At 41.4% G+C, this 16,293-nt stretch overlaps 1 protein-coding gene across 2 annotated transcripts in view; it reads right to left on the bottom strand.

Annotated features, from left to right (window-relative positions):
* Positions 1–16,293, bottom strand: part of LOC119648212 (elongation factor-like GTPase 1) — a 330,197-nt gene that overhangs the window by 313,175 nt on the left and 729 nt on the right. Inside the window, exons 3-9 of one of the 2 annotated variants that reach the window (XM_038049820.1) lie at positions 8,862–9,095; positions 8,480–8,810; positions 2,711–3,003; positions 2,334–2,653; positions 2,163–2,275; positions 1,145–2,086; positions 963–1,076 (exon numbers count right to left, since the gene is read on the bottom strand). In XM_038049820.1, the coding sequence (XP_037905748.1) occupies positions 963–1,076; positions 1,145–2,086; positions 2,163–2,275; positions 2,334–2,653; positions 2,711–3,003; positions 8,480–8,810; positions 8,862–9,095 (2,347 nt within the window). Of the gene's footprint in view, positions 1–962; positions 1,077–1,144; positions 2,087–2,162; positions 2,276–2,333; positions 2,654–2,710; positions 3,004–8,479; positions 9,096–16,293 lie in introns of both variants that reach the window. The other variant, XM_038049819.1, reaches the window with a different exon arrangement.

Here is a 16,293-nt window from a genome sequence, read left to right as displayed (position 1 = left end):
GAAGCCAGAGAATTTAATGGACGGAGGGGATAACTGGGCGGAGCAGCGGGAGTTGCGGATGTGGAACCAGAAAAGTTTCAGGTTTCCGCGCTTGAGTAAGTCTTCCACACTGATCAAATATTCGTTTCTCGACTTAGAGATTTGAGAAAAACTAAGTCAGCATCTTTTCTAGAAGACAGGAACTTCTTCCTCGCAGTCTCTTTTTGACGTAATTTTTTGTGAACTTCAGTGGTGAACCAGACGGGGTAAGAGTGTAAGCACTTAGAAGAGGAGGGAACGTAAAAAGGAAGATCAGATAAAATGGTATAGAAAGTGTTGAGTGCTTGGTCACACGTGAGTGGAGAGAAGAGGGGGACCCAGATGATTGACGCCAGGACTGAGTTCAGACCTTCGAAGTTCGCCTTACGAAAGTTGAACCTGATAGGTTTGCGAGCGACCGGAGAATGGAGTCGGGATATCTGAACATCGAACTCGAGAGCAGGATGATAGGCGTCAGGAGCAACGTAAGACAGAGCATGAAGGGATTGGGGAAGACAACGTATAGAAAGGTTAGAGAGAACAAGGTCAAGAGTGCGATCTAAGTGATTTCTAGAAAGGTTAAACTGGAGGGCGCCACAGGTGTACATGAAAGTGCAAAGAGGAAGGGAAGGGTAGGTCGAGTTATTAGGGAGGAAGGGAAGGCCAGGAGAGCATAGGAAGATTAAAGTCGCCACAGATGATGAAAGAAAGATATGGATATCATGCGTGTCATTGCTTCCTCAAAATGCACACTTCAAATGTAACGATTATTACAATGCACTACAAAGTCCATACCCTTTTCGAAACAAATGCATTGTTTACATGAATCATAGTTGCGTAAAGAAATCAGTACATTTCATCGGGATCGATCCAAAATTGTGAAGACTTTTTCCAGAAGTCAGTATACTGTACAATAAACCTTAATGTCAAAAAACTGGACTCACCTAATACTTCCGAATTCACAACAATGTTGCACGTGTACATTGGAGTTACAAGTCGTTGAGGTTGTGCCTGGAAAGCTTTTCTGCAACCTTCTTTCACTGAAGACATAACTTGACCTAGAATAAACACAAAAATTGACAATAGAAACTCACCACAGATTTTAATTATAAGCCAGCAGTTTTACCTGAGAAAGGTCCAAAAACTTTCGAATTCAATTCATCACTTTCATCCACTCGCCACTCTAAAATAACAAATGCGACTCCTTGCATAGGCTCTTCGCAGAGCGGTCCAGCCGATGAGGCTAATTGAAATCCATTAATAAACGAACTATTGTAATCGTTTCGAATATCGTCGATATTAAAATTCAAATCATCTTCATTCGGGTTTGTTTTCCAAAAGTTCTGATGTTTGTAGTCAGTTAAGTTCAGTAAAATATTCGAACCGCATTTCTTAGGACCGACCGACCAGACTTTCTCGGCCAAATTTAAGCAATCACTAAATTGGCCAAGCTCTAGTTTTTCTAATTCTTTTGACAAACCATTTTTTAATTGTTTAAGTGGCGACATGAATTTTTCAGGGAATGGATTCACTTTAGACACCATTGATAATGTCTTCAATACCTCCAGATGTTGATCTAAAGCGTTTATAGCACTATCAGAAAGAGGGAGCGCTAGTATTCTTATAGATCCCAACTTATTCGCCGTTTGTATTGACACAATCTTCTTCGTGATATCATTATCTGTTTTAACAATTGCCTCATTAACCATGTCAATTGTAGCCTCGGGGACAATCGTTTCCCGGAATGAAACTATAGGGGCTGACACATGCAATTTAATTTTTGCATAAGTTTCTTCCAAATCTTTAACACATTTTTCCAAATGAACTTCACCCAAAGTAGTAATAGTGTGTTCACCCGATTCTTGAATGGAAACCTGTACACAAGCATCAGCTTGGTTGAGGAGTTTCAAACCACTTAGAAGTTTGGGCATTTCAAATATATTAACTGGCTCCAGGGCAACTTTTAGAATGGGCGTTGCCATTAAACTTAGTTCACTGAATGACGGGCAATATATGTTGTTAGCTAATGTCGCTGACTTCAGCACAACATCTTGCAAACCCCCAATGCCTGCAAATGTAGAAGCGAATTTTTAAATTTCACTTCCATGCACACTTCTGATATCGGAAAATGCAATTTTACTCACCAACAATATTTCCAGCTGGAACTTCAGATAAACTTTCTAATTCGCCGCCCATAAAAAGGTATAGGTTACCAATATTAACTTCTATAATATGCGGAGAATCGATGGGATTCAAACTGTGGAAATACTTTACGCATTAAGAACAGAATTTATTTTTCCAGTTAACAAACTCACTTTTCTTTCCTCGGATCATGTTTAGGCGAGAGAACATACAGCTTCATGCCCGGTTTCAGAGTGCCACTGAAAATGCGTGCAAATGCGATGAATTCTTGATCGATTTCATCTTCCTTCGGTTTCACTTCATTGTCATCAACAGGCTTAGTCTCGTCCTTTGTTGATAAGTTTTCCATTCCAGTCGTTATGTCTTGTTGTTCGGCAACTCTTTTTCGTTCCTCTATTCTTTGTTTGATTAATTCTCTTCGCTGCTGAATTTCCTCTGCCGTTAGAGGCTTGGGTTTGTTTTGCGGCAAGCGAGATTTGTCAATAGGTACCATCTGGGAAAGGAACTTAGACGATTAAAGCATTTCTTCGACAATAGCAGGATTTATTACTTTAGAGATAAATGCAACGACATTGGAATTATTTGGATCACACGAAATGAAATCCGACTTCAACTTTTGTGTTTCTTTTGGATATGATGAGAAGTCTAGATTTGCTGAACATAACAGCTTCTCCGCTCTTTCGCCGGACATGTTCTTCGGACCTGGAACGCTATCGATCACCATCTCGAGTACCGCCACATGGATCGGAAGCCATTGTGAGAATAAAGCCCGAATTTGTGATTTTGGATCGGTAGAACGCAAGTCACGAATCGTCAAAGTTATTCCTAATTTACTAGCAATATCTGAAATCGAAAGATATGCTTTTATCAAAAAATTTTCATATTTTTAACACCATGAATTGAAGAAAAAATGAACGATAAAATTCACAAACACGATATTTATCCTGAAGCGTATTTGTCCACACATTACACCCTGGAGCGAAAGGCCTGAAAACTGCTAGCTCTTGAGAGGAATTTCAAATGAGACAATCAATTTTTAGAGGAGAATAAGTAGGGAAAGATGATATAGCATTATTCAAAGGAAGAAGTGCAGCAAAATATTCTTTACGAATCCTACTACAACTATCAACCGAGTTGGGACCGGACCTGGGGAACTATTTCAAATCAGAATGTTCTTAGGTGCTCGTGAACATATTATTATATTGTATGAATACACTTATACATATTTTCAACTGGACATAGTTATTCCTAAGCGAAACATTTACTTTTTACCGTGTAAAATTGATGTTTATGTATTTTCAGTGACAATATTTTATTAGAGTTTTTCTTCGAAAGCTCTTAGCTGAAATAATTCGAACCGCCTTCGCGACGTTCCTTTTGTAAAAATTTGAAATCTCTAACTTCGTGTAAAAGATACTCTACTTTTCCAGAGTAAATATAAATATATAAATATATTCTTAGCAAGAAAAATTGCGAACTCCTCCGAAGAATTTTTGGCCCCCTACATGAAGATGGACAATTCCGTAGCCTACATAACGACGAAATCTATGAGCGATACCTTGACCATCACGTTGTGGTCAATAGGTTACGGTGGGCGGGTCACTTAATCCGTATGGATGTGTCTATAAGGGCAATATCTATGGTAGAAAAAGAAGACGAGGCAGACCCTGCCTGAGATGGAGTGATGGCGTAGGTCAGGACGCCAGACAGCTTTTAGGTATATCGAATTGGTGGACCTCGCAAAACCGGGAAGTCTGGAGTTCCTTATTAAGGTAGACCTAGACCGGATACCGGTTGTTGCGCCGTTGATAATGATTAAATTAAAACGAGCCTGTTTTATTTAAGCGATTACAGGGTAGTATAGTTTACAGGACGAAAGCGTGGGTTGGTAGCCACGATAGAGCATAAATCCTGGGAAATGCCTGCCGAGCCAACACCAAGAACAATACTATATGATTGTCACTCATCCGTTGGTGGGATATAGCGCGTCAACCACACCTACGCGCCATTGTTCACGGTAACCTGAAATACTTTTCAGCACCTTCACGCCTTCCCGAGACGCTTGCACTTCCCCTCTACTGTTCTACGCCAAGGGCCCTTGAGGCGGCCAACTGATCGGCCATTTTGGGCGAGGGGATTCCTTCCACTGCATGCAGTAGCCAACAATGCAATTGTCGCCCCTCCTTAATGTGTGACTTATCTCCTGCCACTTCCCATCACAGTGCATTCGAGTACCAGGCCTGTGCGCCGACCAAGTTCTTAGTTCGATATAGTGTCAGGTCAGCGTACTCCGATTATACAACGCAGACAGGTATTGACGAAAGCTTGGAGCTTTTGGGTAGCAGTGGAGTTCACTTTCCATATGCTAGTGTCAACTTGACTTTTATATTGGGATAACTGCATTTCCTGATTTTAGACAAGGCTTCGAAAGCGAATTTGCCGCTGGTAATGCGTCGGCCAACCCCGTTCCCCGTTCCAGTTCAGTGCCACCGTCAGAAACCACGCTTCCTAAATAATAAATATATTAATCAACGCCTTCGATTATCTGTCATTAATACAGATAGGGAGTGTGCGATGACCCGCCAGACTGAGAACTTTGGTCTGGTTGGAGTTTATCTTCAGTCAGTCAAAGTGCGGTCAAAGCGGTTCATCAACTTATGCTCAAGGTGTGAGATCAATGCCTGACGACTGACAACGAGGTATTACCAGCTCCATACATAAAAAGGGAAATATCACGCAGAGCAGCAAGTTTAGAGAAAAAGAAACTAGTTTAGCCATAATTAGAATAGTATTATATATTTAGATTAGTATAAATATAGCTAATAAACCCACTGATGAGCAGAGTTGTTAGCACTGATGAAGGGAACAAGTGGTTCCCGAAATATCGATATTTTCCAAGTAAAATTCTACACTAGCGAATAGAAAAAACAAGTTTTATTATTTCAAATAAATAATCGCCAGAAACACCGCGCAATTACACTTAAATTATAGAGGTATCACGTTGCTGAATACCATCTACAAGATACTCTCCGCTATCTTGCTACGTCGGATAGCTCCATGCGTCCAGAACATCATTGGCTAATACCAAAGACGCTTCGCTCCAAGCAAATCACCAACAGATCAGATTTTCTCTCTGCAGCACACCATGGAAAAACTGTTGGAATATGGTCACCAGTTGCAGCACATTTTCATCGACTTCAAGGCCGTTTATGATAGCAGGGCCAGGGCCAGCCAGGGTAAAACTGTACACGGCCATGAAAGAATTCGGTATCCCGATGATTGAGATTGAGCAGGCGGCGTTTGGCGCGAGATCTTGAGCTGCACATCAATGAAGGCAAGACGAAATATATAGTGGCAACTTCAGCACCAAAAATCAAAGAACCAACATCAAATAGGATCGAAACGTCTCACCATAGGGTCAAAGCTCTTACTGTACAAGACGATATTCTTGCCAGTCCTCATGAATTCCTTGGAGACTTAGGTTCTTAGCAAAAAAATTTGGAACTATTGGCCGCGTTCGAGAGAAGAAACCTCCGAATGATTTGTTGGCCCCTACATGAGGATGGAGAATTCAGAAGCTTACATAACGTGGAAATCTATTAGCGATACCATGACCGTCTGGTTGTGAATAAAATCCGGCTAAATTGGTGGCGGTGGGTGATTCACTTAACCCGTATGGATACCTAAGTATTACTGGAGCAATGAGTACTACGCCCACTGCGGCACTTGAAGCTATCCTAAATTTACCCCCCATTCACTTGTAGGTGAAACAGAAAGCGGCCAACGACGCATATAGGCTCGATATCATTGGGGCGTGGAAAGGCGGCCAATCAAACGGTCATGCGTCTATCTGGAAATTCCTTGAAAAACATACGGTAGCCCTGATGCCGACCGATCATATGGTTTCCAAATTCGTCTTTGAAAAGACATACACTGTCATAATCACCGAAAGAGAAGAATGGTCGACAAGTGGCCATGAGTCTTTTCAGATTACAGACCTAATAATCTTCACCAACGGGTCAGTCATGGAGGATGGATCGAGCGCAGGGGTGTTCTCGGGGAATCCGATTATAGAACTGGCCCGACCCCTCGGAAAAATGACAACCATTTTCTAGGCGGAGATATATGCCATTTCACTGGCAGCAGAAGAATGTCTACGACAAAAATGGAGGGGTCGCACCATTCGAATCTGTTCCGACAGTCGGGCGGCATTATCAGCACTAAATGGCAACAACATATCAAGTCAGTTGGTGTGGAGTTGTCATCAGGTGCTGCTGAAACTTGACCGACTGAACGAAACTGTCTGGATCCACAATGGTCGGGCCAGAACCAGCTCTTGCAATCAGACCATCTACTGTCAAGTCTACTCTGAAGGGTGAAATTGCAAGGCTTCACGCAACCGAGTGGAGAAATTTGGACTCTTACCGGCAAGCGAAAATCCTTGTGAATGAGCCTAGGGCCACTAGAGCGGCATTTTTGTTGTCCCTTAAGAAGTGGGACATGAAAACCCTAGTAGGGCTTTTGACGGGACACTGCCCCTTAAACTACCATATGGAAAAGATTGGGGTAGTGGTTTCGGCTGTGTGCAGCCAATGTGAGGAGGAGGAGGAGACTGCCCTGCACTTTTTATGCAGCTGCCCGGCATCCTCAGATCTCAGACGAAGACACCTTGGCAAGGTTTTCTTCAATGAAGAATCTGCACACTCTCTGCCTCTGGAGAATGTTCTAAGATTCGCTAAAGCCTGCGAACACCGTAGGCGGGAAGCCATTGAATAAGCAACTTACGGGGATAGTCCAATGGGCCTAATAATGGCCTGAGTGCTCGGAGCTGCGGCTCCCCCCAGTTAACTAAACTAACTAACTATGGATGAGGATGATCCAGCCCGAAAAGTGTATAAGGGCAATATCTATAGTAGAAAAAGAAGACGAGGCAGACCATGCCTGAGATGGAGCGATAGCGTAGGCCAGGACGCCAGACAGCTTTTTGGGGATATCGAATTGGTGCAATTCGGCGCAAAACTGGGATGTCTGGAGTTATTAGGGCAGACCTAGACCGGAAACCGGTTGTTGCGCCGTTGATGATAATGGACATCTTTACGCCTGTCCATATTTTTTCTTTATTTTCTTCCATAAAGTGTTTTTTTCCAAAACCATCCCAATGAAATATAACACCATTATCTTAATTCCGATCAGAAAAGACTTCTTGTTGTTCTGTCTCGACATGCTTTAAAGACTTTAGGAAATGAAATTATTATTTTGCAAGGTTTATTATTGGATTATATCACAGAATTTCCTCTCCTTTGTATAGGAAGATAAAATGGCTCGCAATATGCAAATACGAATTACACTTTCAAAATTATCATATCAAGCCCCTGCTCACTCAAAGCAGAATTGAAAACTGGGACTTTCTCGGAGCGCGAAGAGCAAATAAACTAACATAAACCTCGATACATTCTAAAACAAACTTTCTTTCTTCATATTTTCGTATGTGAGAACTGAACCAGTATTGTGTAATATTACCAACAGACGAAGGAATATTTATTACATTGAACAATTGATTTCTCGAAGATTGCTAATAACATTAGCAGACAGCTTACTGGAGGTTAGAACCATAACGGAGGAAAATCAAAAGTCCCAGGTACACTCAAAAATGTATTTTAACATGGGGATATCTAAACCCATATAGTTTCGCACAGAACTCGCTTTAATTACGGTTGAAACTCAATTGGAATTACTTGATGCCAAGTTGCTTTAACTATTACGTATATGGAAGTAATAGCCGAACATTAACAGACTTCAAAATTCCAACTTTCTTTCTTTATTTCCAGGGTAATTTCCAAAAGCGCAAGATGATTAATAACAATAATAATTATAATTGTTGGCGCAGCAATTTATATTGGATCGGTGCCTTGAAGGGTGTTAGAGCACTTCATTGAAGACTGTAACGGTTCACTAGAGGATTACAGTACCACGTAGGAGGCAATGCAATCAATATTACGCTCGCCCGAGATTATTGCTCTGATTTGACTCAGGTACTCATTCACAGCTGAGTCGGATACCCGACGTCAAATCACGATACAAATTCCACTGCAAGAGATTTGAACCACGATCTTTCGTACGACAGCCTTGTACTCTAACCACTGAGCTATCCGGACACAAGATGATTAGCTAACCTATAACATCCCAAAAGGTCAAATACTGACAAAGCATATGATTAACAGAAATTCACGATTTCCTTCTTGAAATTTAAATACGCCACAATAATACAATTAGAGAAAGGAATAGAGAAAACGCCTACTAAGAAATTGTTTATACTCACCCGGTATCTTGTCTTTATCTTTTCGTATACAAATCAAATCATACAAATTCCAAATGTTTTCCAATACAAATTGGACAAACATGGGTTTCTTCGCTTGTTCCTGTGCTCCTGACACAGAACATTTCTTCTTCGTGCTGTAATAATAGTCACCCCAAAGCACTTTCGTCAATTCATCAGAAGACATGTTCAGCTTATCCTTATAAATATTAGCAAATTTTCGAACAGAAAACGCCCATCCATCCGCAGCTGAACAGAACAAAACATTTTCCATTTCCGGTGAAAAGTACAATGTCGAATCATCAGTGAATTCAAGTGCGGATGTATAATTTCCCTGAAAGCTTTGAGTAAATAATTGATTCTTATCACTATCAAAACTACCTACCTCTTCCGTTAAGTCTTCTTTTGCCATCACATCGGAGGCAAATATATTTCCAACCACTGCGTTAACTTGTTCCAGTAATTGGGTCAGGTGAATGTATGCATCTAAGGGCTCCATCTTCTTTTCTAAGATCAGTCGATCGATTTTATTCACAACCAAAATTGGTTTCAAGTGTTCCTTGTAAAGTTGTTCAAGACATGCTCTCGTTTGGGGACAAACACCTTCCACTGCGTCCACCTGGAAATAAAACGCCATTATGGAGACATTCAGAGGGAATATAGAGCCAATGAAAAGTTAAACGACTAACATTAAGAGGGAGCAGCAGCATTTAGAATTTGACGACCAAAATTGTAATGCTCCTCTAGGACTAGACTAGACAAATAATGGATATCATTTGTTTGACGGAGATGAGTAAATCAAATGCTTCAAAAATAAAAACAGTTTTGCATAAACTCGCGCTTAAAGTCATCTCCTCTGAGATCCCGGTCATAGGAATATAGAGGGGAAAGATCACGGCCATGGACTAGCTTAGTGCAGCTGCTCCACTCTTCCCAGTTTCTCTGTGGATGGAATCTACTCGCTTTATTTGGCAGCCGCTGGCTGGCGAAGGCTCACCAACTGTAATAAATGAAAAAAATCTGGCGCTCCTACAACAAAACACAATCACCAGAACTTCTGGGCCAGAAACGGACAAACACGTACAGGAATATGGCGGATTGCACGGACACTGACCAATAGGGTCGTGCCTCGTTCATCTAGTTCAGTTAGTAGTAATTATCTGAAAGACAATTTCTAGAGTTAAACATTACAAAAGCTTTGAAGGATCGCAACAACATAAATATAATGGATCAATTAAGTGAAATTAGAAATCATTGTCCACAGATTATAACACACACAAGCGAAGAGCTTAAAAGCAAAGCAAGAATTGAAACAACAAACAGGAAACATGTAGAATATCAAATAGCGGCAGGTCAATTCAACTCTTGAAGTCATAATGTGTGAGCTAGCAACCTGCAAATTTGGACACTTAACTGGTACCGAAACGTGAATAACGCCTTGGATAGGGACTGATCACATGTCTATGACGTTTTGCCATCGAAAACCGACTATGATTGGTTACTGGAATGTTGATAGAGAATTCCAGTGATATAAGCTGGACATTCTGGCCCTAGGTGAAGTAAGTTGGCGGGATTCTAGGGAGTACTGCTATTCCTCTTGCGGCAATGTGCTCTTATAATCTGGAAAGCCAAGTGGTACCAGAAGTGAGTCGAGGTATCAAGTTATTTCTAGCGGCTACCGCAAGGCACCCTCTCTTGACGTGGGAACCGGTTTCTGAAAGGATTCCTGCCATAACGTCAGCTGGGGTTCAACTGACCGACACCCTACGAGCAATCAGATTGATCACTTTGCGAGTAGCAATAGATTTAGGAGTTGTCTTCTGTATGCTCCCATAGGTCGCGAAAGGGATTATCATCTAATGATCCCTTACGTTCGCCTGCTTGTTGCGTCTGCCACTTCTCGCAGGGTTGGCGAGCTGTGACTCTCCAAGTTCAACATCGAAAGATTGTATGATAAACTTGCCGTTCGACATTTGGAGGGCTATCTTGCATATCTTGCTATCTAACAAAGTTATAATTCAAGTAAATCTAAGTGCAGGAAAACCCGAAAATTTCTGCACAGGTGATAACTGAACAGATAAAATAAACCAAACGAAAAGTTTACCATCGCACGACAATTGTCCGAGTTCTAATAAAAGCCGAATACCACGTAAGAAATTGTATATTTCAGCCATTAACCGAAACAAGTCGGGATACCAGAAGCTGGGCGCTGCGGGTAAAAGATGCCAAATGCCAAATCTTGCACTTCTAGGATGAAATTAGGGGGGGTTTTAGGTAAATTTCTAAAATATAGAAATATACTATTATTAACTTTATTTGAACAAATATCGGAATGGGATGAAGGGCCTAGATTTCGTATAGATGCACCATTGTGATTTTTTTCGGCTGGATAGGTTCTGAGAACGAGACCTGTTTCACTTTTTAAGCCCTCACTTCCCTATGTTTCACCCAATAACAGAAAGATCAGTTTTAAACAGTACTATTCGATGAAAAAAAGTTTTACACACCCCTTTCGCATGTATGGGGAGCTCCCCTTCAAACTCAACACAAAATGGCGCCATTTTCCATATGTAAAGGAGTTCACAGACCACACCAAATTTCGTGACCTTTTCCGAATAAATCCGATATGACAGACAGACAGACTGTCATTGAATCGATTTTAACAATGCACACCTTGACCCAAAGAGGCGGAAGAAATACTGCTGTATGGGGCTATCGCATTGATGTATTGATCGAGTTGGATCTTTTAATATTTTGAGAACAAGTTTGAGGAATAGAGCGTCGGAATTGAGAACGGGATCTAATTTCATTTTCTAACGGAACAATGATCCAAAACACACTTCCCTTTTTATCCGTGAAGGGACAGTATATAATGTATAAAGTAAATTGTCAATCAATCAGTTGTGTGACAGGATGCAGTCCTGCTTTGGACTTAAAAATCCAGCAAAAAATTTACCGCGATGTAGCGAAATGCATCTATGATAATAGTTATTAGTAATTAATATGATAAGGTCGCCCGTATTGCAATCAGCAATTCTATTATAGGTGTGTGCAACAAAAGAGATACTTATATAGAGCTCTCAAGAGACTAACATTTATTTACAAACCACTTCCATGATCCAATTATCGTTTCGCATCGGAAGAGAGGGGAAATGGATGCCGCAATAACCGCAGTCAACAGAAGTCCTTATACACCACGATGCTCATCCTGCCGAGACAAAGAGGGAAATCTGATTTCCGACAGAATGGGCATATTGCAGCGATGGGTTGAGTACTTTGATGAGCTACTGAATAACCAGAACATCGGCGAGTTGGAGGTCCCGTCAACTGAAGACGGACGAATACTGCCACCACCAAGTATAGGAGAAACAGTCCGTACAATTCATCGGCTTAAAAATCATAAGTCGCCTGGAGCCGATGGAATTACAGCCGAATTAATTAAATATGGAGGCGACCAATTACACCAAGTGGTTCAGCAACTTGTGCTCAAGGTATGGGGCAGCGAATCAATGCCTGACGACTGGCAACGAGGCATAATCTGTCTCATACATAAAAAGGGAGATATCACACAGTGCAGCAATTATAGAGGTATCACGTTGCTGAGTACCATCTATAAGATATTCTCCACTATCTTGCTTGGGGGGTTTATCTCGTGACAGATATCTTTAAATGTTCACCAAGGAATATCGAAGACCACTTTTTATTTCTGGCAGAAGTCAAGTTGTGACCACAATTGACTGTAATGAAGAAGCGAAGCGAACATTTTCTATGTGAGTGCCACGTCAATGGACGCATTAGACATCAGATTTTTGGTGCTGATTAGTGTTGACTTTTCAGTACTTTTTGAAGTTCATCAGTATCTCAGTATTTTTTTAGTGAAATAGGTACTTTTCAGCAGAAACCGAAACGATCTCTACATTTGGAATATCGCTTTTTGTGAATGTCAAAATGATCGGAAAGCTGAACTGATAGTGCTGCCTGTCGTCACTTCGTGAAATTGGCCGAAATTTCCACAAAATCTCAAAAACAAGGAAGCGATTTAGGTGAATGCAGTCCACCACCATCACAAAAAATATAAAATAACTCACTAAGTTGGACATAAAGTGGAAACACCCCCTGCGGAAGCAGACATTTAAAAAGCAACGCGACCTCATTCGCAATTCACAGAAAAGTCCGTTCCAAAGTACTACGACATTGAATCAGGATGTCATGACATCCACGGGCGAACAGTTTCACTTTAGCGCAAAGTATTGTGGGTAGCGAAGTTTCATAGTCGTCCGACGAGAACAAAACCGTCCATCACTCCAAGTAATCAAGAAAACACCCTGACTTTGTAAAAAAGCGTGCTATAAAAATCTCAGGCTTTTGATGTTCAGTTCGGTGGTCGCACAACAGCAAATACAATTTATTTGAGCTTAGTAGTAGGCAGTATGTCTATAGGCGCGCCAATAAGGAATTTAAAACTCGCGACATACATGCAATTGTCAAGCATTATGAGAGGTACCAATAACTTGGAGCTTCGAAGAAAGAGTGAGTAGATTGGCATTTATTGACTAGAATATGAAAAGGAATGTGTTTTGCCTTAATTTGTTACAAGACGCCATACAACAACCGTTCATCTTCCAGCAGAACAATGGCCCTAAGTAAACTTCCTTTTCGGTATGAGATTGTTTATTGTATAATGTCCTTGCCGACTTTATATGTATGTCTCCCAGTCGTTACCCTGTTGAACACCCTGCGGTGTTGCGGTATAATTTGCTCGAAGGCCAGGTCCATAAACGGCACATCTCGTCAAGAAATGATTTCTGGGAGGCATTGTGGAAAGTTGGGAATGAAATTTGCCCCGGTGTGATTCAATACTTTTTAGATGCGATGAATCGTTCTTTTGCAGCCGCAATTGAATATATAACATTAAAATTGAAATGGAAATTCGAATTTCGTCGGTTTTTAATTAGAGTCCGTTCATTTTTCTTGTTGAGCCAATATTTTTGTTGCACTTGGTTGTCTTCGTTTTCCTTGCTCTCCTTGTATGATCTGTATTACGGGGGAATAAATAGTTTACAGTTTTCATTGTATCGTCTGATAGGTGTTTAGATGTGCGTTCTTCAACCTCCTCTCTCGTACAACAATTTTTCGCAGTGTATGAGCAGTATTGGTAATCACATTGCAAGATATACATGTGCCTGGCAAAAATATAACAACAGAGGTGAAAATCATTTTTTTTCTGAACCTTTTACTACCCTTTTGTCCGATTTTTTATACCACAATTTTTCCGCTTCTGCCATCAAAGCGCTGATGTACTTCAGCTACAATGAGTAGCATCACATTCACTAGAGGAAATCCTGCGACACATAAACAAATCTCGGAACTCCGCCGAGGATTAGAGTTTGAGGCAATGTACTTTGTACAATCCTCAGTAAAACAAAAATAAAATGCTGAGAACAGGGAAAGAGATAAAGTATAGTTCGAGCTACTCCACTGTGCTAAATCCTACCTGACCTCTCTTTTTGATAGGTCCTGCGACAGGCCAACAAAGAAAATGCATCCAATGTCGTTAAAAACAAAATGATCATATTGAGAGATCGTAAGCCTCGGAGAAATGCTAGGCATTCAGTCGACGCAGCAGGACGCGGTCCGGTCCAGAAATGGATAAGGGTTCTTGACGCAAATAAATTAGTCCGAGCAAAACAAATACGTGTCTGTGCGCTAGATATTGTCATCCTCACTGGAAAGACCGGGGAACTCGTAAGAGCCCTTCGGAAAAGACGCATTGATATTTGCGCTCTATAAAAATCACGTTGATGCGGTGCCAAAAAATGGTCACATTTCGAGAGAAAAAAGAAGAAATGATCATACTTACACGATCACAAACCATTACGAATGTCAAAGAATCATGGAACCAAGGTAAAAACACCGTCTACAAAACGGCGTATGCAACCCTCGGGATCACCAAACGTGTTAAGCAGTTCATCAAGCAAGATACTTGGCTTTAGAATAACAATGGCCAAATGCAGGTCATTTAGAAGAAACGCCTCTACCATCCAGTTTCTCGACGATGAAACGCTGGCCATTTACAATAATTTACAAGAACGCCAACCGAGAAGCGAGCAAACAATCGCTGTTATCCGAGCGATCCATTGCAACGATCTGAACACTGGACACTTGATTTCCAATATGTGAACACTGGACGGCTAGAGAGATCTATATCGACTTGTTAAAAACCGGCACGAACGCCCACGGGATTTTGGACAATTCTGTCGCTTTAATAACAAGAATGGTAATTTGTTCACCGTTCGTAGTTCCGTGACGGTTAGATTGCAGGAATATTTCGATTAGGTTTCAATAGAGGAATTTGTTCATACTCCAGTTCCAGAAGCATTGCCGACATTTGGATCGATCAGCGCCACTGAAGTCGGGGAAGCAATTAAATCAATGAAATTGGGGAAAGTATCAGAAATTGACGACATCGCATTTGAATTCCATTTTTGTACGCCACGTTAAATTTCTCTACCACGATCTGAAAAGTAAAGTTCGAAGCGTGGCAGGTATATCAGAACCGCTTTGTGCCTCTGTTCATCAAGAAAGCATCCTCTCGCCACTGTTCCTTGTTCTGGTCGTGGGCACTGTCACACGGGGAATTCAACGTTCAGCGGCTCTATGCATCTCGAGCACCTCAAAAATGGAATAATCGCCTAATGCAACACGGTATCCACCTAAATCTGACAATGACGACCGATCCTAATTAAAACAGGGAGGTGACAGTGACCTGCCCAGAACTGAGGGATTTGAAGATCTCCGAACAATGCTGTCAGTTAAAGGTAAACTGCATTATGAAACGAAATGGCGTTTCTGACCGACACATCAACAAATGTGTCAAATGGTTCTGAATGTTGCCCGACTATAAAAGATAATGAACAGCACCTAGCGGTAATGGAGACGTAGATGCTGCGTTGGACCATTGTCGCCATGATCGCATTCGAAATGATCATCCGTGATCGATATGGGATGTGATCGTGGAAAATTGCGAGAGAGGCGTACTGTAAAAATGTAATACGCGCTGACAAGAACTCACTTGCCAAGATTGGTCTGAACATCGAAGTCGTTGGCAAATGATCAAAGTCGGCCGAAACAACGATGGCTTGATGCGCTTAATAGTGGCTTGAGAGCCTCGCGACTCCATTGACAGAGCAAATAAGCGATAAAGAGAAACCGACCCTGCTTCTGAATGCAACGAAAGCTGAAGAAGGAGACGTCCGCACGCTCGCCAATGGAGGAGTGGGATGAAATGTTGGAAGCTTTTTGGCAAATACCGTAAAGTAGAGATGATTCGAAACTTATCGATGATCAGGGCTGTGAAGAAGCGTGAAACTTCTAATCATTTGGTCCCACCCAAGATAGTTGTTATTCGGAGGAGGGAGGGTGGGAGGCGTTTCTAATCTTGTTATTAACGTAACATTGTAAAATGATCGCAACTAGACCCTACAGAGGAGAATTGTCTCAGCATGTTTGCTTGTAGGAATTTGGAAATCAGGACACAAGCTCTCGGTGTTATGAATTTTTCGTCGTAGAAGATCCTGGCCGCCTTACTTGAACCAATACGACAGATTTTGTTAGATCGAACATATGCCTTGCAGCCAACGGAAAAGAATGTGCTGCAAGTTGGTTATTTTACATAAGCACAGTCTTATATGTTGCGGAAAACAGACGCGTTCACCGCTTTACCGTTTACCACTTTACCATCAAAGACTCAGCCCCTCACCATTGTGCCATCTACGCCAAATCACAATCAGAAGGAAGTTACCGTCCACTGAACATGG

This window comes from Hermetia illucens, chromosome 2 (genome assembly GCF_905115235.1).
Source record: "Hermetia illucens chromosome 2, iHerIll2.2.curated.20191125, whole genome shotgun sequence".
NCBI lineage: Eukaryota > Metazoa > Arthropoda > Insecta > Diptera > Stratiomyidae > Hermetia > Hermetia illucens.
This window is presented reverse-complemented; position numbering and strand designations above follow the sequence as displayed.